The sequence below is a fragment of the Sturnus vulgaris genome, chromosome 5 (assembly GCF_052056855.1).
Source record: "Sturnus vulgaris isolate bStuVul1 chromosome 5, bStuVul1.hap1, whole genome shotgun sequence".
Lineage (NCBI taxonomy): Eukaryota > Metazoa > Chordata > Aves > Passeriformes > Sturnidae > Sturnus > Sturnus vulgaris.
The window spans coordinates 73295465-73319758 of NC_142247.1; the positions used below are offsets into that span (position 1 = coordinate 73295465).

The 24294-nt window shown below is 48.5% G+C and overlaps 2 protein-coding genes across 2 annotated transcripts in view; both read left to right on the forward strand.

Annotated features, from left to right (window-relative positions):
• The window catches only part of LOC148223793 (uncharacterized), an 85966-nt gene extending 78034 nt beyond the window's left edge, over positions 1–7932 (forward strand). Inside the window, exons 70-75 of the mRNA XM_088166122.1 lie at positions 173–221; positions 940–978; positions 1446–1589; positions 4438–4494; positions 5853–6023; positions 7643–7932. Coding sequence (XP_088022248.1) covers positions 173–221; positions 940–978; positions 1446–1589; positions 4438–4494; positions 5853–6023; positions 7643–7656 — 474 coding nt within the window. The 3' untranslated portion in view covers positions 7657–7932. The remainder of the gene's footprint in view (positions 1–172; positions 222–939; positions 979–1445; positions 1590–4437; positions 4495–5852; positions 6024–7642) is intronic.
• A 5659-nt stretch (positions 7933–13591) lies between these two features.
• On the forward strand, positions 13592–19537 carry UCN3 (urocortin 3). The gene is made up of 2 exons (XM_088166069.1): positions 13592–13917; positions 18899–19537. The coding sequence occupies exon 2, from the start codon at positions 18903–18905 to the stop codon at positions 19329–19331; it is 429 nt and encodes a 142-aa protein (XP_088022195.1). The 5' UTR covers positions 13592–13917; positions 18899–18902; the 3' UTR covers positions 19332–19537.
• Positions 19538–24294: the final 4757 nt, after the last annotated feature.

A 24294-nucleotide genomic window follows, 5' to 3' on the forward strand; every position in this document is an offset into this window, starting at 1 on the left:
GGAGCTGGCTGCAGGAAAACCAGGAATTTCCAGAGGGAATGAGCCACAAATCTTGAACCCCATGACACCAAAATCTCTGATCCCAATGCACCCCAAACTCAGTGGGACAAGCAGGGAGTTGGCACCGGGGCCGGAATTCATCCCTAAATTCCTTTTCCCCACTGTGGAGCAGGAGGAAGAGGTGAAGGAATTGCTCAGGAGCGAAATGAGAGGGATTTGTGGTGAGTTGGCCCCGTGGTGACCCTGCCAGCAGCTAAATTGGAGCCGTGTCCGTGCCAGCACGTCCCCAAATGTCACCCGAGAGCAGCAGGGGGGGCTGGGGCCCCTCTCCAGGAGCGTGGAATTCCAGGCCCTGCACATTCCTGACTTCCTGGAATTCTTCATTTTTATCCCTTAAACCACCCCCCCCTCCCCTCCTCTCTCTTCCCCTTTGGGTTTGTCAGGAAATGTTTCCTGAATTTCCTCAGGGATTGGGAAGGTGCTGGGTCACGGTGGGAAGCTTGGAGCTCGCTGAGTGTTTTAATTCCCATTTTTTTGTGGCGTTCCTTGGCACACAGAATTCTCCTTTCTCACAGGGAATAACTCCCACCAGCACAAAAAATCCCCCAAAATTTAAAATTTGGGGATATTTTACCCCAGAATCCCAACACAGAAAGTTTTTGGGGGTTTTGCTTTCCTTGCCTTGCAGAAATCCAATTATTTAAGATCCAGCAGAACTTTCCTGCCCCATTCCCTGCACTTTCCCTGTGGATATGGAAGATTTTTAGTTTCACCCCCACTGGAGTTGTTAGGAAGCATTTGAATCCTTGAAAAGGAAGGGGGGGGGTGTGAAAGGGATGGAAAATAATCCATAAAAATAATTATTTCCTTGAAAAATCTTATTTCTGTTGGAAAAATAAAAGTAGCAAGCAAACTCTTCCCTGTCTCTTCTGCCTGCAGGTTGTGGAGGTGAGCTGGGAAGGAAATCCATGGAAAAGGGTAAGGTTTGGGAATTCATGCAGGAAAAAGATTTTGTCCTTGCCCCAAACCAGCCTGAAACTTCAAGTGAAAGGTTGTTTTTAGGAATAAATGGTTTTTTGGGTTTGTTGGGTTTTTTTTTCCTGGGATTCAACGCAGAAAATGTTGGATCACCAACAACTTTTGGATCCTGGTTTGGGGAGGGGGATTGGGTCTTCCTGAGAGGAATCTGAGGGATCAGAGGGACACCTGGAGGTCTCCTGTTGTCACCCCCTCCTCCAGGACACGATCAAATCCCTTCCTGACCCCACTTTTTAAAGCTGAACCCACAGAAATCCCAATCCCATAAATGCCCACAAAATCCCGGGATCGCTCCACCATCCCAAACCATGGCCAGGATGAGCTCCAGGACTCTTGGAACCCTCAAATCCAATGGTCCAGGGAGCCTGGAGACCCCAAATTCCTCCTCAGTGACCCTCAATCCTCAGGTGTGGAAGTCCAAGGGTATTCCCAGCCTCGGGAATACTCCGGGAACGGTGGAAACGGGGAAGAAAATCTTGGCACAACTCACGGCAAGACCACGCCGGGGTCTCCAGTGAAACCCCCCATGGAGCCACCTCCAACCACTGCAGGTGAGTGCAGCTGCCTCCTTCCCATCTCTCCTTTCCCAGAGCATTCCATGGAATCCTCTGGAATCCTCTGGAATCCTCTGGAGCACCCCGTGAGCCTCGTGGTAAATCCTCTTCCCTGGAATTGGGCAGGAATGAGGCAGGGATGGGGTTCCCAGGGAGGGCTCCCACATTTGGAGATGACACTGAGCTGAAAACCTAAATATTCGTGGGATCAGTGGTGATCCCAATATTCCAAAAAGTTCCTTTTAAAAGTTTGGGAAGAAATAGCAATTTCCAGGCTGATTTTATCCCATTTTTTCCACCACATCTTTGGCAGGAATGAGGCAGGGATGGGATTCCCTGAGGGCTCCCACACCTGGAGATGACACTGAACTGAAAACCTAAATATTCATGGGATCAGTGGTAATCCCAATTTTCCAAAAGGTTCTTTTTAAAATTCTGGGAGGAGGCAGACATTTCCAGGCTGATTTTATCCCATTTTTCCCATCACATCCTTGGCAAGTTCCAGTAAAACTTCCAGGCAGGCAGAAATGGCATCCCTGAGACCAAACACTCATCCCAGAATATTTCTGTCCAGGGCCTCGTGAACATTTTAATAAAGGGAAAAAACCACAGCTTAAAAATCAGGGAAAAAAAAAAAAACCAACTGGATCTGTTCCTGTTTGTGTTTTCCATGAGGGAAGGACCCTGGAAAAGCCAGACCAGCAAGGCAGGAGCCAGCCATGGATCTCCTCAGGGATTTCCACCTGGATTTGTGGGAGAGAGGGAAAACAGGACAGGGGGGGAAATGGAAGGGTTATGGAGTCATTTGTGTCAGGATTCCTCAAAATCCAAATTTCAGGGTTAAAAAGGAGGGAGAGTTTGGGATAATTTCTTGTAACTCAGCGAATGAAGATGTTCAGATTTTTGTCATCAGGAGGAGGAGGAGGAAAAATAATGGAATATTATATATAATTCATTCATATATTCATATAAAGAACATGGAAAAATAATTTAAAATAAATTAAAAATCCCCTTGCACTGAGCAGGACACCCCAGTGTTGTCACCTTCCCACCCCCAAATCAGCTGTGGTGTTGTCCTGCAGTTTATGGGATGCAAGTTTGGGAATTTCTTCCAAATGATGGGGATGGAGCAGTGGAATGCTTTTCCAGCCTGGGGGTTTGGGGTTTAAACCCTCTTTGTCACCCCAAAAATATCCCAAAAATAGGGGAGGTCCCAATGCCCCAAATTCCAGTCTAAGAGGGAGCTGGGCTCCGTGATCCTTCCAACACCTTCCAGTTTGGGACATGGAATGGTTTGGGATGAAAAGGGCCTTAAAAATCCTCCAATTCCAGGCCAAGGAGTCCAGCAGAGATTTGGATTCCAGGGATTTCACAGCCCCCTTTCCAGTTTGGGATGTGGAATGCTTTGGAATGGAAAAGGTCTTAAAAATCCTCCAAATCCAAGGCAGGTAGTCCAGCAGAGATTTGAATTCCAGGGTTTTCACAGCCCCCTTTCCAGTTTGGGACATGGAATGGTTTGGGATGGAAGGAACCTTAAAAATCCTCCAATTCCAGGCCAAGGAGTCCAACAGAGATTTGGATTCCAGGGTTTTCACAGCCCTCTTTCCAATTTGGGATGTGGAATGATTTGGGATGGAAGGAGCCTTAAAAATCCTCCAAATCCAGGCCAAGGAGTCCAGCAGAGATTTGAATTCCAGGGTTTTCACAACCCCCTTTCCAGTTTGGGACATGGAATGGTTTGGGATGGAAGAGGCCTTAAAAATCCTCCAAATCCAGGCCAAGGAGTCCAGCAGAGATTTGGATTCCAGGGTTTTCACAGCCCCCTTTCCAGTTTGGGATGTGGAATGATTTGGGATGGAAGGAGCCTTAAAAATCCTCCAATTCCAGGCCCAAAGAGTCCAGCAGAGATTTGGATTCCAGGATTTTTACAGACTCTTCCAGTTTGGGACATGGAATGGATTTGGATGGACAAGGTCTTAAAAATCCTCCAATTCCAAGGCAGGGATTCCAACAGAGATTTGGATTCCAGGGTTTTTCACAGCCCCCTTTCCAGTTTGGGATGTGGAATGATTTGGGATGGAGGAGGACTTAAGGATCACCCAATTCCAAGCTCACGTCGATTCCATGATTCCCCAGGACGGAGAGCTTTGGGAAGGGCTTTAGGAGCTTTGGGAAAGGTTTTCAAATCAAACCCATTGATGATTCCCCACGTCAGGAATGAACACATCCCCCCCCCAAAAAAAAAAAAACCCCAGCCAAGCCTAGAACCAACAACCCTCGCTCTCCTCTCCTCCCGCCGTCGGTGCCGGATCCCGTGTGGATGTAAACTGGATTTATGGCCGGGCAGCAGCGGGGATCAGATGGATGGGACATTCCAGGTGTTATCAAATCACGGCAGCAGCCAACAATCCCATTAAAATCCGGGGCCCGAGGCGGGGAGGGCTCATAAATCCCTTTGCTAAGTGCCGGGCGCCGGGCGGCTCCAAACGCTAACAGGATTGTGCGGCCCCGGCCTCAGCGCCGCCAGATTCCAATCGCTCCCGGCTTTCCCGAGGCTCCCGGGCTGACATTTATCTCCAACAAACAACCACAAACACTTCCATCCTCTCTGACGAGCGCCCAACCTTTCCCACCGAGTTGTTTAACACCATTAAGGGTTTTATTGCCGCGGCCGGTTGCTCCGTGACGTTTATTAGGAGAAACTCGTTAGCCACGGGAGGCTCCAAGGATCTTTATTTAAATGCGGGATAATTTGTTTGCACGCCCTCTTTCCGTGTGATTTCCTTGGGTTTTTGGGGGGTTTTTTTTGGTGTTTTTTTTTTTTTAATTTTCCTCCCCCCCCCAGCCCGGGCACGGCAGACAACGGGAACGACTCAGCCAGAAGCCGACAGCCAATTACCAGGTGAAAAGCAGGGAATGAAGCGGCATTTAGGGAAGTCACTTCCCAGTTGGGAAAGGGCTGCTGGGCCTTGGGATCAAGGGAGGTGGCACTGAAGGAGTTGCACGAGGTTAAAACTCAGTTTGGGCTCGGCTTAAAGCGGCTGGGTTTGAGCTGGGGGTGAAGGAACTGGGTTTTGATCCAGAAAAACGCACTGGGAGGAAACTCCTGGAATTCCCCGCGTGCAAACGTTCCTGTGAAAATATCCCACCGGGAATGCAGGGTTTAACCATCCCTTGGGAAGGGTCAGGGGCTGCCATCGTGGGAATCACAGGGATGGATGATGGAGCAGCATGGAGCTCATCCCACACTGGGAATCCACTGCTGGATTTCCCCATTTTCCCAATATGGGAATGCACCCCTGGATGTCCCCTTTGTTCCTTTTGGGAATCCACTCAGATTCCCTCCTTTGTCCAGTATTGGAATCCACTCCTGGGCATCCCCATTTCTCCAATATGGGAATCCAGTACTGGATATCCCCATTTTTCCAATATGGGAATCCAGTACTGGATTTCCCAATTTTCCCAATATGGGAATACACTCCTGGATTTCCCCTTTGTTCCCCTTTGGGAATCCACTCAGATTCCCTCCTTTGTCCAGTATTGGAATCCACTCCTGGATATCCCCATTTTTCCAATATGGGAATCCACTCCTGGATTTCCCCTTTTTTCCTTTTGGGAATCCACTTGGATTCCCTCCTTTGTTCACTATGGGATCCAACCCCTGGATGGTTTTGGGGATATTTTCCAGAGCAAATCCAACCCTTGGATTATTGTGGGGGTGTTTTCCCACCTGGATCCAACTCGTGGATGATTGTGGGGGTGTTTTCCAGAGAGGATCCAACCCCTGAGTAGGTGTGGGAGTATTTTCCCACCTGGATCCAATCCCTGGATGGTTTTGGGGATATTTTCCAGACCAAATCAAACCCATGGATTATTGTGGGGTGTTTTCCAGAACAAATCCAACCCCTGGATGATTTTGGGGGTGTTTTCCCACCCAGATCCAGCCCATGAGGAATTTGGGGGTGTTTTCCCACCCAGATCCAACCCGTGAGGAATTTGGGGGTGTTTTCCCACCTGGATCCATCCCATGGGGAATTTGGGGGTGTTTTCCCACCCGGATCCAGCCCATGGGGAATTTGGGGGTGTTTTCCCACCCGGATCCAGCCCATGAGGAATTTGGGGGTGTTTTCCCACCCGGATCCAGCCCATGAGGAATTTGGGGGTGTTTTCCCAACCCAGATCCAACCCATGAGGAATTTGGGGATATTTTCCCACCCAGATCCAGCCCATGGGGAATTTTGGGATGTTGTTTCCCTGCAGCCCTGTGCCTGCAGCCCATGGACGAGGGTTCCTGCCAGCACCATTCCCTGCTCTGGTACTTCCACAGCCCCACAAATTCCTGCCGGCCCTTCCTGTTCGGGGGCTGCCGAGGGAACAGCAATCGCTTCCCATCCCGGCGGGAATGCGAGCGGCGCTGCCAGAGCCCCCCAGGTGAGCCTGGAAAATCCTCCAGATCCCCTCTGCCCCCTGCCAGGAGTGAAACACAGAGCCAGGAAATCCCACCCAGGATTTTCCAGAGCCAGGGAAACCCATCCAGGATTTTCCAGAGCCAGGGAAACCCATCCAGGATTTTCCAGAGCAGAAAAATCCATCCAGGGAAATCCATCCAGGATTTTCCAGAGTGGGAAATCCCATCCAGACTAGGAAATCCCATCCAGGATTTTCCAGAGCCAGGGAAACCCATCCAGGATTTTCCAGAGCAGAAAAATCCATCCAGGATTTTCCAGAGCCAGGAAAACCCATCCAGAGCAGGAAATCCCATCCAAGATTTTCCAGAGCAGGAAAACCCATCCAGAGCCAGGAAAACCCATCCAGAGCAGGAAATCCCATCCAGGATTTTCCAGAGTCAGGAAATCCCATCCAGAGCACGAAAACCCATCCAAGATTTTCCAGAGCAGAAAAATCCATCCAGGACTTTCCAGAGCCAGGAAAGTCCATCCAGGATTTTCTAGAGCAGGAAAACCCATCCAAGAATTTTCCAGAGCCAGGAAAACCCATCCAGGATTTTCCAGAGCCAGGAAAACCCATCCAGGATTTTCCAGAGCAGAAAAATCCATCCAGGATTTTCCAGAGCCAGGAAAACCCATCCAAGATTTTCCAGAACAGCAAAATCCCACCCAGGATTTGCCCACTCCCGTTTCTTTCAGGTGCCCCACTGGGAAGTGCCAGGAAATTCCAGGGTTTTCTTCCCATTCCCATTCCCAGATCCCATTCCCAGGAGCTCCTGGACATCTCCCATGGGTGGGATGGGCATGGATCCTCCTGGACACCAGGCCCTGATTTTTTTTTTTAAGTCTTTTGTGCTTTCCAAGGCCTGAGATTGGCAGGAATTCTGGGATCTGTGCCCTCAAAAGCCTGGAATGTTCCATCCAAGCACACTCTGGCATCTCCAGTTTGTGTGGATTTTCCCTTGTCCCCAGGTTATCCCAGGGAAAATGGCAGGAATTCAAACCCTGCTTGGAGCTGTGACTGATCCCAGCCTTCCCAGGAAAATATTCCTCTCTCAGAATTCCCTCTGCTTGGAAAAAATCCCTCTGGATTAAAAAAAAAAAAAAAAAAATCCATGGATTCTCCACAATCCATTAAAAAAAAAAAATCTCTGCTGAGGTTTGTCCCCTCTGGGTTTGAGGGGAAACTTTAAAAAAAAAGAGAGGAATTAAAGTCTCAGATCCATAATTTTGGGAATCATTCCAAGGGCTTGAAATCCAGGCCTGGCAGCACCAGGAAGTGAGAGAGGCTCCTCCTGCCCAATTTTTTTTTTTTCCAGGGAATTTGGTTTAGGAGTCACTGGGAACTTCACCAAGCAGCCCCAGCAGAGTTTGTGGGAATAAACAACTGGGAATGGGATTCATCCCAATCCAAGGCAGATTCCTGACTCCTCCCTGTGCCCATTTTTCCTGGCTGATTGGGAGATTTGCTTTTTCTGGATGTGGGATGGGACAATCCCGTGGTGTCAGGGACATCCCGTGCCACTGTGAGCTTGGGAATTCCAAGAGGGAGCCCAAACCTCTGGAATTCCCATTTTTTTCCCTTTTTTTCCCCCAAAGCAGGAAGAGGGAGGTGAGCAGCTCCAAGGGCTTTCATGAAAATCCAAGAGGATTGGGAGGATCCAAAACCTCCGGGATGGACAAGAAAAAAACAAAAAAAAAACAAAAAAAAAACCAAACATGAAGATGCTGGGAAAAAAAAAAAAAAAAAAAAAAAGAAAACTGGAATTATGGACATTATGGGATGAGGAGAGGGAAACCTCTGGATGCTCAGGAAAAGGAGGGTGGGAAGGGCAGAATTCCTGGCACGAATTCCCGAGTTTTATTTTTGTAAAATAAAAAGTGTCCCCCAATGCCTTGGAGTTCTGGATCATTCTCCTGGAAGAAGGAAACCTTGGGAATGGCAGAGAAAAGTGGGAATATCTGATTTTCCAGCTGGATCAGGTGGGAGGGTGGAGCCCCATCCCTAAATTCCCTGGGGCCTTTAGGAATTCCCTGGGCAGGTTAAAAGGATCCATCCCAAAATCTCCAAGAAAAACCACAGGGATCCAAGCCAGGCTTCTCCCTAAAAAAAATGCCAATTCCTCCAGGAGCTCGGAGCTGCAATTTGTGGGAATTCAATAAGAGGTCTGGAAATCCACAGGGATTCTAGGCAGGACTAAGGTCGAGCTTAATGGCTTAAACCCAGCTCAAATTCCCATCAGAGAAATCTCAGAGAAATATGAGAACTGGATTTTTTTTTTTTTTTTTTTTTAAATCCCACTTGGAATAATCAAATGTTCCCCATGGATTTGCCACCCAGGTTTTGGCAAGGCCAAAATATTCCGGGAATGGAGCCCCAGCACTTCCCTGGAAAATGTCAGGTCAGCCTAATCGAGTTCCTTGGAATTATTTCAGTGCAGGGAGTCAGGGGAGAGGTTTTAGGGCTGGTGGCTTCCCAGGCTCCGAACCAGAAAATTCCTCAACATCCTTGGAAAAAGCAAAGCTGAGCTGGGGAAATCTGGGATTTCAAACTCATCAAGGCAGCTCACAAATCCTCATGGAATTTGGAAATTAAATCCTCAGGGAATCTGGAAATGAAATCCTCATGGAATTTGGAAATAAATTCCTCATGGAATATGGAAATAAAAACCTTATGGGATCTGGAAATAAAATCCTCAGGGAATCTGGAAATAAAAACCTTATGGAATCTGGAAATAAATTCCTCAGGGAATCTGGAAATGAAATCCTTATGGAATCTGGAAATGAAAACCTTATGGATCTGGAAATGAAATCCTCATGGAATCTGGAAATAAAATCCTCAGGGAATCTGGAAATAAATTCCTCATGGAATATGGAAATGAAAACCTTATGGAATCTGGAAATGAAATCCTCATGGAATATGGAAATAAAAACCTCATGGAATCTGGAAATAAATTCCTCACGGAATCTGGAAATAAAGAGGGGGGTTTTGGGCCGTGTTCTGTCGGGATTTGTGGCTCCAGCACCGATGCAAATCCAGGGATTTAGGAGCACTCCCAGCCCCCTTTTCCAGGAGGGAATTCCTGGCGCATCCAAGCCCAGGGAATCTTGAAACTCTCCCGATTGTCCGCGGCCGTTCCTAAGCAACCCCGACAAAGGCGAAGGGACGGGGAGGGAGGGTCGGGATAATTTGGGGTAATTGGAAAATGAGGCCACGGCTGAGGCTCGGCCACCTCTGGATGCACCAGAAGATTGGATTGGACACCTCGGGAAGGAGCTGAGAAAATCCCGTCCCGGGGAAAAAGGGGGAAAATCCCGGCTGGAATTGGGCTCAGGGAGGGCTGGGGTTGGTCCTGGAATCGTGGAATGGTTGGGTTGGGTTGGGTTGGGTTGGGTTGGGAAGGAGTTTAAAGCTCATCCCAAAGGCAGGGGCACTTCCCACCATGCCAGGCTCGGGATTAGCCTCATCCAGCCCGGCCTAAATCTTGGAAAAGCCCCCGTGGCTCCCGGCATCGCCCCCGGGAGCTGTTCCTGCCATCCTCAGGCCCTTTGGGGAGAAATCCCCAGCCCTGTTCCCAAATCCCCAGCCCTGTTCCCAAATCCCCAGCCCTGTTCCCAAATCCCCATCCCTGTTCCCAAATCCCTAGCCCCGTTCCCAAATCCCCATCCCTGTTCCCAAATCCCCATCCCCTTCCCAAATCCCCATCCCTGTTCCCAAATCCCTGGCCCCGTTCCCAAATCCCCATCCCATCCCAAATCCCCATCCCATTCCCAAATCCCCATCCCATTCCCAAATCCCCATCCCATTCCCAAATCTCCATCCCTGTTCCCAAATCCCCATCCCTGTTTGGAGCAGGAATTCCATCCCCGAATCCACTGGGAATTCCCATCCCAAGGGTGGAATTGCATCCCAACAATCCCAGGGAAGGCAAAAAAATCCTTGGAAAAATCTGGAAAACCTTCAGTGCCCGACAAGGGGGAAAAAATCGGGAAAACCAAGGGAAAATCCCACCTCGGGCTCTTTGTCCTGCTCCATAAAACAAAAACAAAAAAAATTCCTGGAAAAGCAACAAAACTCACCTGGAGGGAGTGAAACATTCCCGGAATTTTCCAGCTGCTGCAGCGGGATCAGATCCCACATCTGGATGGAGGGAAAACAAAAAAAAAAAAACCAAAAAAAAACAAAAAAAACCCCCCCCAAAAAAAAACCAAACAAAAAAAACAACAAACAAACAAAAAAAAAACCAAAAAAAACAAAAAAAAAAAAAACCAAAAAAAAAACCAAAACAAAACAAAACAAAACAAAACAAAACAAAACAAAAACAAAAAAAAAAACAAAAAAAAAAAAAAAGCAGGAGAAGCTCCAAGGCTCAGATCCTTGGGACACAAAAAAATTTAAAAAATTTAAAAAATAATTAAAAAAAAAAAAAAAGGGAAAAATTCCTGGAGTCTGTGTGAGGATCCATGAGGATCCCTTCACATTTTCCTGGATTTTTTTTTTTTTTTTTTTTTTTTTTTTGCCCTTCCAAGCAGGAATTTCGCCTTCATTTCCATGGAGGTGCAAAAATCCCTTGGGAAAAAGGAGTGGGAGGGAAAGAAATACAAATATCCCAGGAAAATTCGGAGGATTTGGGATTATTTTTCCTCTCCCATCACTTTTTTTTTTTTTTTTCTTCTTCCTTTGGAGGGAAAGCAGCAAAATCCAAATTTAATTCCATGCCCAGGAGCTGCTGGGGGATTTTTATTTTTTTGGGAATTTCCAAAATATATCCCCAATCCCAAGGAGCTTTCCCGATATTCCATTGGCATCCAAAGCTCCAGGCTTTAATTAATTAAATTAATTTAATTAATCAATTGAACTAATTTAATTAATTCCCAAGAAGAGAGAGTTTTGTGGAAATTCAGGGATGCAAATCTCCCTCGGAAAAGGTTAAAAAAAAAACCCAAAAAAAGCAAAATAATTATTCAGGATTTTCTATTCCCAACTCTTCTCTTCCCATTGGATTGGAATTTTTCCAAATTGGGAAAAATTTATGGATTGGAGCTGTCAAAAAGAGTGAAAATCACCCCCAAAAATGGGGAAAAAAAAATCCCATAAAATCCCTTAAATCAACCTCGAGGCAGAGGAAAGGTTTGCTGTAGGATTTTCGGGAAATTGGGAATTTCCCCGGGAATTTCTCCTCCTTCCACAACCTGGAAAATGCAAATCGAGTCCTAAAAATTGGGAAAAAATTGGGAGTGGAAAATTCCCTTTTCCCCCCTCAGTGAATCCATGGAATTCTGGTGCTGGGATCTCCTGGGTTGGGCAAAACTTCTGGGATTTGGGATAAATTTTCTTTTTGTTGGTTTTTTTTGGTTTTTTGTTGTTGTTGTTGTTATTTTGGGGGAGTTTTGGGGTTTTTTTTTTTGGTTTGGGGGTTTTTTTTGGGTTTTGGTTTTTTTTCTTGTTTTTGGGGGGTTTTTTGGGTTTGGTTTTGTTTTGGGGTTTTTTTTTTGCTTTTTTTTCTTCTGGGTTTTTTGGGAGTTTTTTGGGGTATTTTTGGGGTTTTTTTTGTTTGGGGTTTTTTTGTTTGTTTGTTTTTTGTTTTTGGGGGGGTTTTTTTGTTTTTTGGGGGTTTTTTTCTGCCTTCTCTTCCCCATTTTCCCTTCATAAAACCACCGTGAAAATTCCACGCCTGGAGCCTCCTACAAGGAAAATTTTCCCCTTCCCAGCAAAGCTTTAGGTGGGAAAATAAATTTGTGGGGAAGGGAATAAAATTCAGGAAAACACCTCGGGATCAAATCCAGAGGTGGAAAAACCTCTCAGTCCTGATCCTTTTCCTTGGAAAATCGGATTTTTCTCTCCCAGCTCCTTGTTTTGGAGTCACCTGGGAGTTTTCCTTTCCCAGAAATAGCTCCAAAATTCCAAATATTTGGATTTTTTTTTTTTTTAAATTCCCTTTTTCCTCAGGGAAGGAAGGAAATCAAAATCTCATTGCAGGGATTGAGGTGGGAAAGGAAGGAATTTCTGGAGAGGTGGATCCTGAGTGTGCAGAATTCCCAAGGTTTGGAGCCAAAGGGAAGCTCCCAGCTCAGATCCTGGATTCTCATCCAGGAATTCCCAAAATTTTGGTTCCTTCTCTCCAGGAAAGGAGTGGGAAAATTCCCCCCCCTTAAATCAGAGCCAAACTTGGGGTCTCTGCTGCCTCCAGGGGTTTCTCCATGGATTTTTTTTTTTTTTTTTTCCCCACTTTTAGCAGGATTTGCCTCATTCCCAGGGAAATCTGCTCCCCTCCAGCTCGGCAATTCCTTTTCCAGGGAAATTTCAGAAAGGAATTTTGGATAATTCCGTCCCGGAGCCTCCAGGAAAATCCACAAATCCACAAATCCATGGTGGGACCCTTTGGAGGGAGCTGAGATTTTTCTTTGGATCACGTGGAAAAATCCCCGTTCCCAAATCCCCATCCCCAAATCTCCATCCCTGTTCCCAAATCTCCACCTGATCCCAAATCTCCATCCCCGTTCCCAAATCTCCATCCCCGTTCCCAAATCTCCATCCCCATCCCTGTTCCCAAATCTCCACCTGATCCCAAATCTCCATCCCTGATCCCCAATCCCAAGTCTCCACCCTGATCCCAAATCTCCATTCCCATCCCCGTTCCCAAATCTTCATCCCTGTTCCCAAATCCCCATCCCCGTTCCCAAATCTCCACCTTGATCCCAAATCTCCACCTTGATCCCAAGTCTCCACCCTGATCCCAAATCTCCATCCCTGATCCCAAATCTCCATCCCTGATCCCCAATCCCAAATCTCCACCCCGATCCCAAATCCTCATCCCCGTTCCCAAATCTCCATTCCCGTTCCCAAATCCCTGTTCCCAAATCTCCATCCCCATCCCTGTTCTGCTCCCAAACCTCGGGGGGATTCCAGGAATTTCCTCTCCAGGCACACTGGGACCAGTGATCCCAAACTGCTTTGGGATGATCCCAGTTCATCCTGCTGGACTTTTATGGAATTGGAGTTTTGGGGTTTTGGGTTTTTTTTCCCCCTTATCCCACAGCTCATCCTTCCCATCCTCTTCCAAAGCTGCACCTTGTGCCAACAAATCCCAGAAAAAGTTTTCCCAAAATTTCCATTTCCCAGGGGTTTCCCTGCGCGAATGAGAAGAGAAAAATCCCCCAGAAACGAGGAAAAAAGAGGGAAAAACCCTCCCAAATCCCCACTCTGCCAATAAAACCCCATTCACTGGGATAACACCGATCCCCGGAATCCCAAAAGGCGTCCCTGGAGCTGGGAAAAAAAAAAAAAAAAAAATTTAAAAACCTCAGGAATTCAAACATCCCCCAAAACCCCGGGGACAAAACCGTGCGTGATCCTACAAAATATCCAAAATATCCAAAATATCCCGGCACTGACGCCAGCCCCACCTCGGGGTGACTCTTCCCAGATTTTTGGGATCCGACGTCTTTTCCCTCCTCCCCCCCTTTCCTTTTCCCGGTTTTTTTTTTTTTTTTTTTTTTTTTTTTTCCCCCTGCGGATCGGGAGAGGCTCCGTGACGTCACCGGCTCGCTGTGATCTCATTTTAATGAAATCATTCCCAAAAGCCGAGGCTCCACGTCTGGAATTACGACTCTAACCCCGTGATCCCTGATTTTTTTATAAATACACCAGGGAGAACGGAAAGGTTTCCAGAGAGAGAGAGACAGAGAGAGAGTGGGGGGGGGAATTAAAAAAAAAATATATCCCCGGTCCCTGAAAAAAAAAAAAAAAATAAAAATTAAAAAAATAAAATAAAATAAAATCAGGGAGGAGAAGTTGGGGAAAGGCTCCCGATGCCTCTTTCCTGGCACTGATTCCTCGGCAAATCCTTCCCATCCCAAGCATCCAGGAGAAGCAGGTGAGTGCCTGGATTCCATTTATTCCCCAGAAACTTTCAATATTCCTTGGGAAATCAGATTCCAGGTTTTTTTTTTTTAGAGGGGAAAAAAAAAAAATTAGGCAGGGTAAGGAAAAGCAATGAAAGATATTTTGATATCAAATTATTCAGAATTCCCCTCCTCAGAAAAAAAATTTTTTTTTTGGGGGGTGGGTTATTCCAGCAGTTCTGGGAGGCAGATGGGAATGGAAAGATGGGGAAATATTGGGAAAAAAAAAAGGAAAATTAGGGATAAAATTCCCTGCAGGGATGGGGAGCAGAGCGAGGCACCCCCAGCACCGCCCGGATTTTTTTGGGGGGGAATTTCGGGGAAGCGCAGCTGAAGTCTCCGGGTTCCAGCCCCACTTTGATCCCAGACTTACTCTGGAAAAGGGAAAATTCCGGCTCCGGCTCCGTCCCCGCCGAGGAGAGGCAGCAAATCCATCCCCGAGCCCGCTTTTCCAGAGCTGCTGCCCGAAATGGGGCAGTTCTTCTCTTTTTCCTCCTTTTTCTCCTTTTTCCTTCTTCTCCTTTTCCCTTTTTCCTTCTTCTCCTTCTTCTCCTTTTCCCTTTTTCCTTCTTCTCCTTCTTCTCCTTTTCCCTTTTTCCTTCTTCTCCTTCTTCTCCTTTTCCCTTTTCCTTCTTCTCCTTTTTCTCCTTTTCCCTTTTTTCTTCTTCTCCTTTTCCCTTTTCCTTCTTCTCCTTCTTTTCCCCTCCTTCTCCTTTTTTCCCTCCTCCTTTTTCTTCCCCTTCTCCTTTTTTTCTCCTCTTTTTTCCTCCTTCTCCTTTTCCCTCCTCTTTTTTTTCCTCCTTCTCCTCCTTTTTTTCCTCATCTTTTTTTCCCTCATTCTCCTTTTTTTCCTCCTCCTCCTTCTCTTCCTCCTCCTTCTCCTTTTTTTCCTCCTCCTCTTTTTTTCTCCTTCCCCTTTTTTCCCTCCTTCTCCTCTTTTTTTTCCTCCGCCTTCTCCTTTTATTCCTCCTTGTTCTCCCTTTTTTCCTCCTCCTCCTTTTTTCCTCCTCCTCCTTTTCCCTCCTTCTCCCTTTTCCTTTTTCTCTTTCCAAGCCCAGCGGGAGATTTCTCACGAGACACAAACCAGGAGCAGCATCCCGAGAAAATTCCCGGAAAAAAAAAAAATTCCCGGCTCTCCCAGCGGGAGGAGCGGCTCTCGCTGGTTTCATTCCCATCTCCTCCGATCCCTTTTTTTTTTTTTCCTCCTTCTCCTGCTTTTATTTTATTTTTTTTTTTTTAAGCAAGGAGGAAACCCCAATTCCAGCTTTTTTTTTTTTTTTTCCCTGCTCCATAAAAACTTCCTGGAGCGCCCCCCATCCCCACCTCCCGCCGGCAAAAATAAACCAAAATCCCCCCCAAAAAAAATTTTTTTAAAATCAGATTTTCCTTGCTTTTTTCCCTTTGATTTCAGCTCAGGGATGGGTGTGGGCGGCTTCAGCCGCGTTTTCTCCTGGTCCTGCTTTTCCCAGAGCTCGGCTGAGATTCCCAGAGTTTTGTGGAGCGGGAAAATGGGGAAAAATCCCGGGAAAACCGGGAAAAATCCCGGGAAAAATCCCTGTAAAATCCCAGGATTCAGCCCCAGTGGTGAAGATGCTGCTGCGAGATTCCAGACGGGGCGGGAACATCCCGGGGCTATTCCAGGGATTTTTTTTTTTTTTTTTTTTCCCCCCTCTGGAAGGGATTTTGGTGACATTCCCATTGCCCCATCCAGGATTTGGGAATCACGCAGGGGTGGGAAAATCCCCAATCCCAAAAATTCCCCACCCCGAGCATCCCATCCTGCAATTTGCTCAGGGTGGGGGGAGAAAAATGGGAATTTTGGGGTGGGAGAAATTAAGGGAAATTCCCAGGAACATCCGGAAAAAAAATGGGAATTTTGGGGTGGGAGAAATCCTGAGTCCTTCGGGAATCTCAGCCTTGAATCAAATGGAAAAATCCCCCAAATCCCCAAATCTCCACCCCGTTTTCCCAAGAAAAATTAAATCCTGGCATATCCTAATGTTTAAATGGCCAAACGTGCCCCAAATTTGGGGTGGAGAAAAAGAGAATTTGGGGATCCTAAAGGGGTTGAGTGCCTGGGAAGGATTTTCCTGCCTGGATGGTTCAGGTGGATTTTTTTGGGGGAAGATCTGCGGGGTTTTGGGAAATGGAGCAGCTCCATCAAATCCCGAAGGGTTTTGGAAAGGTCAAATCTCCCCTCGGGAAGAGTTAAGGGAATGAAATTCCCAAATCTCTTTTCCATGGATGGCAAAGAGCAGAGTTAAAGGGAATAAACTCACCCAAAATTCCCTCTCCAAGGGATGGGAAAAGGCAAAATTAAGGAGAAAAGATTTTCCTAAAAATCCTTCTCCAAGGGATGGCAAAAGGAAGAATTTAGAGGATGAAAATTCCCCAAATTCCCACTCTGAGGGATGGAAAAGGGAAGAGTTAAAGGGATAAAATTTCCCAAATCTCTCCCACCCTGGAAAACAAAGGGCAGAGTTAATGGGAATAAACTCGCCCAAAATTCCATATCCAAGGGATGGCAAAAAGCAGAATTCAGAGGATGAAAATTCCCAAAATTCCCCCTCCATGGACAATGAAGAGCAGACCTAAAGAGAATAAAGGTTCCCAAAATTCCCACTCCAAGGGATGGAAAAGGGCAGAATTAAAGGAATAAATCTGCCCAAAATTCCCACTCTGAGGAACAGCAAAGGGCAAATTTAAGAAGAGATCTTCCTAAAAATCCCTCTCCAAGTATTGGAAAAAGGCAGAATTAAGGGAATAAACCTGCCCAAAATTCCCTCTCCAAGGGATGGAAAAGGGAAGAGTTAAAGGGATAAAATTTCCCAAATCTCTCCCACCCTGGACAATAAAGGGCAGAGTTAAAGGGAATAAACTCGCCCAAAATTCCCTCTCCAAAGGACGGAAAAAACCAAAATTCAGGGAATAAACCTGCCCGAAATTCCCACTCCAAGGAATGGCAAAAGGCAGAATTTAAGGGATAAAAAAAAAATCCCAAATTTCCCCCTTTCAGGGACAGGGAAAGGCAATTTCAGGCTCAGCAGGTGCCAGATCCCGGATTGAGTTTGGATGGATCTGAGGCACATCCCTCATTCCCAAAAAAAAATTCCAAGAAATCCTGCAAGCCCCCATGGGAATGAGCCCAAAATCCAGGATGGAATTCCAGCCCCATCCCAGCCCTGGGGACCGTCCCCAGCCGGGAATTGTCGTGAGAGCTGCTGGCCACAAGATGGGGCCAGGAGATTGGGAATGGCAAAAAAAATCCAGGATTTGGGAATGTCAGCAAGATTCCAGGATTTGGGAATGCCAGCAGAATTCCAGGGTTTTGGGAATGCCAGCAGGATCCCAGTTTTTTTGGGAATGTCAGCAGGATCCAGTTTTTTGGGAATGTCAGAGGATTCCAGGGTTTTGGGAATGCCAGAGGATTCCAGAGTTTTGGGAATGTCAGAAGAATTCCAGGGTTTGGGAAATGCCAGAAAAATTCCAGTTTTTTGGGGAATGCCAGCAGGATCTCAGTTTTTTGGGAATGTCAGAGGATTCCAGAATTTGGGAATGCCAGCAGGATCCCAGGGTGTTTTTGGGAATGCCAGCAGGATCCGTTTTCTGGGAATGCCAGCAGAATTCCAGTTTTTGGGGAATGCCAGCAGAATTCCAGTTTTTTTAGGAATGCCAGCAGGATCCCAGATTTTTGGGAATGCCAGGGGATATTTTTCCATCCTGGGAATCCACAGGAGATCCTTGGTGTTTTGGTTTTTTTGGAGAGGTCGGGTGGGGATAAAGGGAGATGGGGAGGGTTTGTGGAGCAGGAGAGATATCCAGGGATTTACTGCTCCAAAAAATGGGCCAAAAAGACCCAAAATGACCCCAAAAATGACCCCAAAAATGACCCCGGTGAAGGAAAGGCCAAATCCTCCTCTCCATGGAAATTCCATGGAAGCAAAGCTCCAATCCCCCCCTCCATGGAAGCAAAGATCAAATCCTCACTTCCATGGAAATTCCATGAAGGAAAAGCCAAATCCTCCTCTCCATGGGATTTCTGTGGAATTTCCATGGGATTTCTGTGCAAGTTCCATGGAAGCAAAGGCCAAACACTTCTCTCCATGGGATTTCTGTGGAATTTCTGTGGAATTTCCATGGAATCAAAGCTCCAATCCCCCCCTCCACGGAATTTCCATGGAACCAAAGCTCCAATCCCCCCCTCCACGGAATTTCCATGGAATCAAAGCTCCAATCCCCCCCTCCATGGAATCAAAGCTCCAATTCCCCCCTCCATAGAATTTCCATGGAATCAAAGCTCCAATCCTCCCCCTCCACGGAATTTCCATGGAACCAAAGCTCCAATCCCCCCCTCCACGGAATTTCCATGGAATCAAAGCTCCAATCCCCCCCTCCATGGAATTTCCATGGAAGCAAAGCTCCAATCCCCCCCTCCATGGAATTTCCATGGAAGCAAAGCTCCAATCCCCCCCTCCACGGAATTTCCATGGAATCAAAGCTCCAATCCCCCCCCTCCACGGAATTTCCATGGAATCAAAGCTCCAATCCCCCCCTCCACGGAATTTCCATGGACTCAAAGCTCCAATCCTCCCCTCCATGGAATTTCCATGGAATCAAAGCTCCAATCCCCCCCTCCACGGAATTTCCATGGAATCAAAGCTCCAATCCCCCCCTCCATGGAATCAAAGCTCCAATCCTCCCCTCCACGGAATTTCCATGGAATCAAAGCTCCAACCCCCCCCTCCATGGGGACAAACCTCCTTTCCCTCTCCCCCTTTGCCACCAACGCCCCGAAGCCCCGGCCCGGGGGCCTCATGGCCACCCGCCCACCTTTGGGGCGACCCCGGGAGCTGCGGGCACAGGATCCGAGGGGACGGGGAAAGAGCCTGGATCACCCCCCTGGCCCCCAGGGGAAGCTCACGGCCCTCTCTGCCCTCCCCTCGCTGTCCCCAGGGCCATGTCCCACTCCAGGCTGCTGCTGCTCCTCGTCCTGCTGGGAGCCGCGGGCAGCGGCCGCGCCCTGGGCCTGTCGGGCGCCGCCTCCATCCTGAGCTGCGTGCAGGCCGCGCTCTGGGAGGCGCGGGGGGACAGGGCCGTGCCGGACAAGCGAGGCTCCGAGTCGCCGTCCCCGGAGGAGGCGCCGCGGGAGGACGAGCTGGGCAAAAGGACGTTCCCAGGAGACGGCCACGACAAAGGCGCGGCCCAAGGGAAGGGCAAGGGCCACCAGGAGCGGGCTAAGAGCGACCGGCGCACCAAGGTCACGCTGTCCCTCGACGTCCCCACCAACATCATGAACATCCTCTTCAACATCGCCAAGGCCAAGAACTTGCGGGCCAAGGCGGCGGCCAACGCCCACCTCATGGCCCAGATCGGGCGCAGGAAGTGACAGGGCCACCTCCAGAGGGGACTGATGGCCGGGTGTGGCATCAGTGCTGTCTGGTGGTGACCCACGGAGCCACCTCACGCCCCTCGTTCCTTCTCGTCCCCTCTGTGTCCTCCCCGCTCGTTCCGGACGTTTCCGTGCGCAGGGAAGAGGTTCCTGTCCCCAGCGGTCGCCCGGGAAGGTTCCTGATTAAAGCTGCCATCTCTGGAGTTTCCAATGCTTTGGTGTCCCCTCTCCTGCTCCCCTGGGGCCACAGGGATCCCAAATCCTCCCCCGAATCCTCCCCCAAATCCTCCCCCGAATCCTTCCCCAAATCCTCCACGAGCTGTCCCTGCCACAGCCACCAATCCACGGCAAGGGAAAAGGGACAACCCCAGCAGGGATTTCCTGATTTCTCCTCTTGGTTTTTCCCGAGTTTGGCACCAGCACATTCGGCATCGACCTCACATCCATGTGGCCCTGGTGACACCTGTGGGTCCTGGCCACCACACAGCCCCAGTGTCCCCCAGTGGGTCCTGGACAGGGTGACCCCATTGCTCTGGTGTCATCTGTGGGTCCTGGTCAGTGTCACCCACATGTCCCTGGTGTCACCTGATTGTCCTGACCAGGGTCACTCCATTGCCCTGGCGTCACCTGATGCCACCACACGGCCCCAGTGTCCCCAGTGGGTCCTGGACAGGGTGACCCACACAATCCTGGTGTCACCTGATTATCCTGGTCAGGGTCACCCACATGTCCCTGGTGTCACCTGATGGGTCCTGGCCAGGGTCACCCCATTGCTCTGGTGTCACCTGATGACACCACACAGCCCCAGTGTCCCCAATGGGTCCTGGCCAGGGTCACCCACACAGCCCCAGTGTCCCCAGTGGGTCCTGGACAGGGTGATCCCATTGCTCTGGTGTCACCTGATTGTCCTGGTCAGTGTCACCCACATGTCCCTGGTGTCACCTGATGGGTCCTGGCCACCACACAACCCCAGTGTCCCCAGTGGGTCCTGGACAGGGTGACCCAGACAATCCTGGTGTCACCTGATTATCCTGGTCAGGGTCACCCCATTGCTCTGGTGTCACCTGATTGTCCTGGTCAGTGTCACCCACATAGCCCTGGTGTCACCTGATGGGTCCTGGACAGGGTCACCCACACAACCCTGGTGTCACCTGATGCCACCACACGGCCCCAGTGTCCCCAATGGGTCCTGGCCAGGGTCACCCACACAGCCCCAGTGTCCCCAATGGGTCCTGGTCAGGGTCACCCCATTGCCCCGGTGTCACCTGATGGGTGCCCAGGGCCACCCCATGGCCTCAGGTGGCTTTGGATCCCCAGGCAGCTCCGTGGCTGCTCCAAACGCCCCCCTGGTTCCCCCCACAGATTCCCGGCTGTCCCTTCCCGCTCTCCCACTGCTCAGCCCCCGTTTTCCAGCTGGTCCAGCTCCACCCCCCACACCCTCCGGGCTCATCCCGCTCCTTCCCAGCCCCCCACTCTCCCACCCTTCCCCTTGGAATGTCGATCCCTCCCTCCAAACCTTTCCCTCCAGCTCCTCCCTCATCCCTGCGTGCAGCAGGTTTGGGAGGTGGGGAGGAAACTTGGGGAGGGAAGAAAATTTGGGGGAAGGAAGAAATTTTTTTGGGGAAGGAAGAAATTTTTGGGGGGGAAGGAAGAAATTTGGCCGTTCCTCCCCAGGAAATGCTCACCCAGAGGAGGAAATGAGATCCCACAGCCCCATCCAGGCCATGGCCACGGGGACATTGCAGGTGGGACACCAAGGGACAGGCAGAGGGTTGGAAATGTCCCGGGGAGTCACCAGAGGGACAATGACATCCTGCTCAGCTCCAGGGGGGCACGGGTTGGGGGGGGTCTTTTCCCATTGCAACCCGCTGGAATTTTGGATTTTATGGAATTTTATCACCCAGCGAATTCCCGGCATTGTCCATGCAGGGAAACTGAGGCTCGGGAAGAACGAGGTCACCTTGCTCCACTCATCCCTCTGTGGCTCCTCCAGGATTCCCAGTTTTCCAGGCTCAGCCACTGGGATGCTCAGGGATCCTGGGGAGGAGGGATTTGCTCAGAGCCGAGGGTGGAATCCCTGCCTTGAGCAGAAAGTTGGGAGGGATTTCCCCCCTGGGATTCCCAGGAAAGCACCAGTCCAGCTTGGGGAGAGATTTTCCCACCAGGAGCTGTGCTTGGGATCTGTTCCCAGCTCCTGGCTGGACAAGGAGAACATCCCTGACACCTGGAGAAACCCTTCCCAGATGGATCCTTCCCAGATGGAGCCTTCCCAAATTGACCCCTCCCAAATTAACCCTTCCCAAATGGATCCTTCCCAAATTAACCCTTCCCAGATGGAGCCTTCCCAAATGGAGCCTTCCCAGATGGATCCTTCCCAAATGGATCCTTCCCAAATTAACCCCTCCCAAATTAACCCCTTCCCAAATGGATCCTTCCCAAATTAACCCCTCCCAAAATGGATCCTTCCCAAATCAACCCCTCCTAAATTAATCATTCCCAAATGGATCCTTCCCCAATTAACCCCTCCCAAATTGATCCTTCCCCAATTAACCCCTCCCAAATTAACCCTTTCCCAAATGGATCCTGTTCAAATTGATCCTTCCCAAATCAACCCCTCCTAAATGAATCCTTCCCAAATGGATCCTTTCCAAATTAACCCCTCCCAATTTAACCCCTTCCCAAATGGATCCTTCCCAAATTAATTCCTCCTAAGTCAAACCTTCCCAATTTAACCCTCTCCATATTAATCCTTCCTAAATGGATCCTACCCAAATGAATCCTTCCCAAATTGATCTTTCCCAAATCAAACCCTTCCTAAATGAATCCTTCCCAAATGGATCCATTCCAAATTAACCTCTCCTAAATGAATCCTTCCCAAATTAATTCCTCCCAAATTAACCCTTCCCAAATTAACCCTCTCCAAATTAATCATTCCCAATTTGATCCTTCCCAAATCCTTCCCTCTGCTGGATCCCAACCAGCCCATCCCAAATCCTTCCCACTGTTCCCAAAACAAAACAAACCAAACCAAAACAAAAAAAAAAAAAACCCAATGAAAAGAATTTTCCTGGATTCCCAGGAAGTGCTGATGGATGTCACAGGGAAAGCAGTGCCGAGTGAGGATTTAAAAGCCAAGAAAACTCCAAATTCCACCAGAATTCCATCAGAGCACCTCCATCTCCCAGCTGGGCATTCCCAGAATCCCAGAGCAGGAGGGGACACATTTTTGTGTCCACGAGATCCCCTGTGCCACCATCAAACAATTCCAGGACAGCATCATTCCCACAGTTCCCATGGGATTTTTGAGGGGTTTTTTTTGGGATCTCCTGGATCTGCTCAGGTGTGATATTCCCACTTCCAGGCAGGTGAAGTCCATGAAGGATAAGATTTGGAGGAGTCCCAAGAATATTCCTGGCTGGATCCCATATCCATGATACCCACAGATCCCAAAGATGCAGCTCCCAGGAGAGGAAGGCAGATTAATTTATTAATTTAATCCCTTTTAATTAAAGAGTTCCTAAACCCTCTGGAAGGATGGGAAAAGCTCGTTCCCTGTGCTGGGAATGCTCCAAGGAAAAGGGAAGCTGGAGGTGAGGCAGCTGCCAGGATTTCCCAGATCCAGGGAGAAATGGCCCAGGGAAATTTGGGATTTCAATCCAGGCCCATTAAACATTCCCGAGCCAGACAGAATATCCCAGCAAAAATGGGATTGGGAATATCCAAGAGAAAATGGGATTGGAATATCCATCAAAAAAGAGGATTGGAAATATCCATGAAAAAATGGGATTGGGAATATTCAAGAGAAAATGGGATTGGGAATATCCACTTAAAAATTGGATTGGAATATCCATGTAAAAATGGGATTTAGAAATATCCATGGAAGAATGAGATTTGAAATACCCACTTAAAAATTGGATTGGGAATATCCAATTCCAGCCCCACCCAACTTTTTTCCCTTGGGTTTTTCCTTTTATTTCCCCTTGGATTCCTTTTTTCCCCCCGCTTTCCATTTTTTTTTCCCTTTTCCTTTTTTTTTTTCCTCCTGCCCCTCTGCTTTTCTTGGATCCTGGGATCGAGGGGAGTCCCCAGAGGAGGAGGAAGAGCCCTGAACATTCCAGAAAAAGCAGAGCTCAGGCTCAATTCCCTTTTCCAGCTCCTTGGCAGCTTCCAGGGATTCCTGCAGCACAGGGAAGGAATTTTTTTTCAGCCAGACAGGGAGATTTTCTAGGAGGCTGAGCACTGGAATTCCCATCTCCATCCCAGTTAAATTTCCAGCCCTGGCAGCAGGACAGGGATTGATTTAGCAGGAATGAGTGGTTTAAAGATTCCTTAGGGAATCGCTGGAAAAAAAGGGGATTTAATCTCAAAGTGAAAGTGTGACAAAGCTCCTTGGCAAAGCTCAGCCTGCAGATTTCACTGGATGGGCTAAACTCAGGGAAAAGGCAAAATAAAACCTAAATTGGAGCAAGCTTTGAAAGTAAAAATGAACAAAAATGAGCTGTGTGGAATGGGAGAGGGAATAAGGGAGATCTTCCCATGGAATTCCTTCATCAAGCTGAGCCCCTTCACCACCAGTTTAAAGGTTTCAACCTCCAAATTTAAAAATTAAATTCAAATTCAAGCAGTTAATGGCCTAATTAGAACAAGTTAACAAAAGGTTCTGTAGAATTTACTATCAGCACCAAGTAATTGACTCCATGTCTTAATTATGAATAAAAACAGAATTAAGAATGGGGGATGGGAACATTTTCCCCCAAATCCCTCTCCTCTCCTTTCCAGGGGGACTCCACCCCCAGGACACAGCTCCCATTCCCTGTCCCCATTCCTGGCTGGACCTGGAATCTCCTCAGGGGACAATCAGGGACCTGCACCTTCCTGTCACCACTCTGGGGGTTTTTTGGGCCACCAGAGAGTTTTTGGGATCCTTCCACCCCCTGTCCCAAATCTCACACACAGCTCC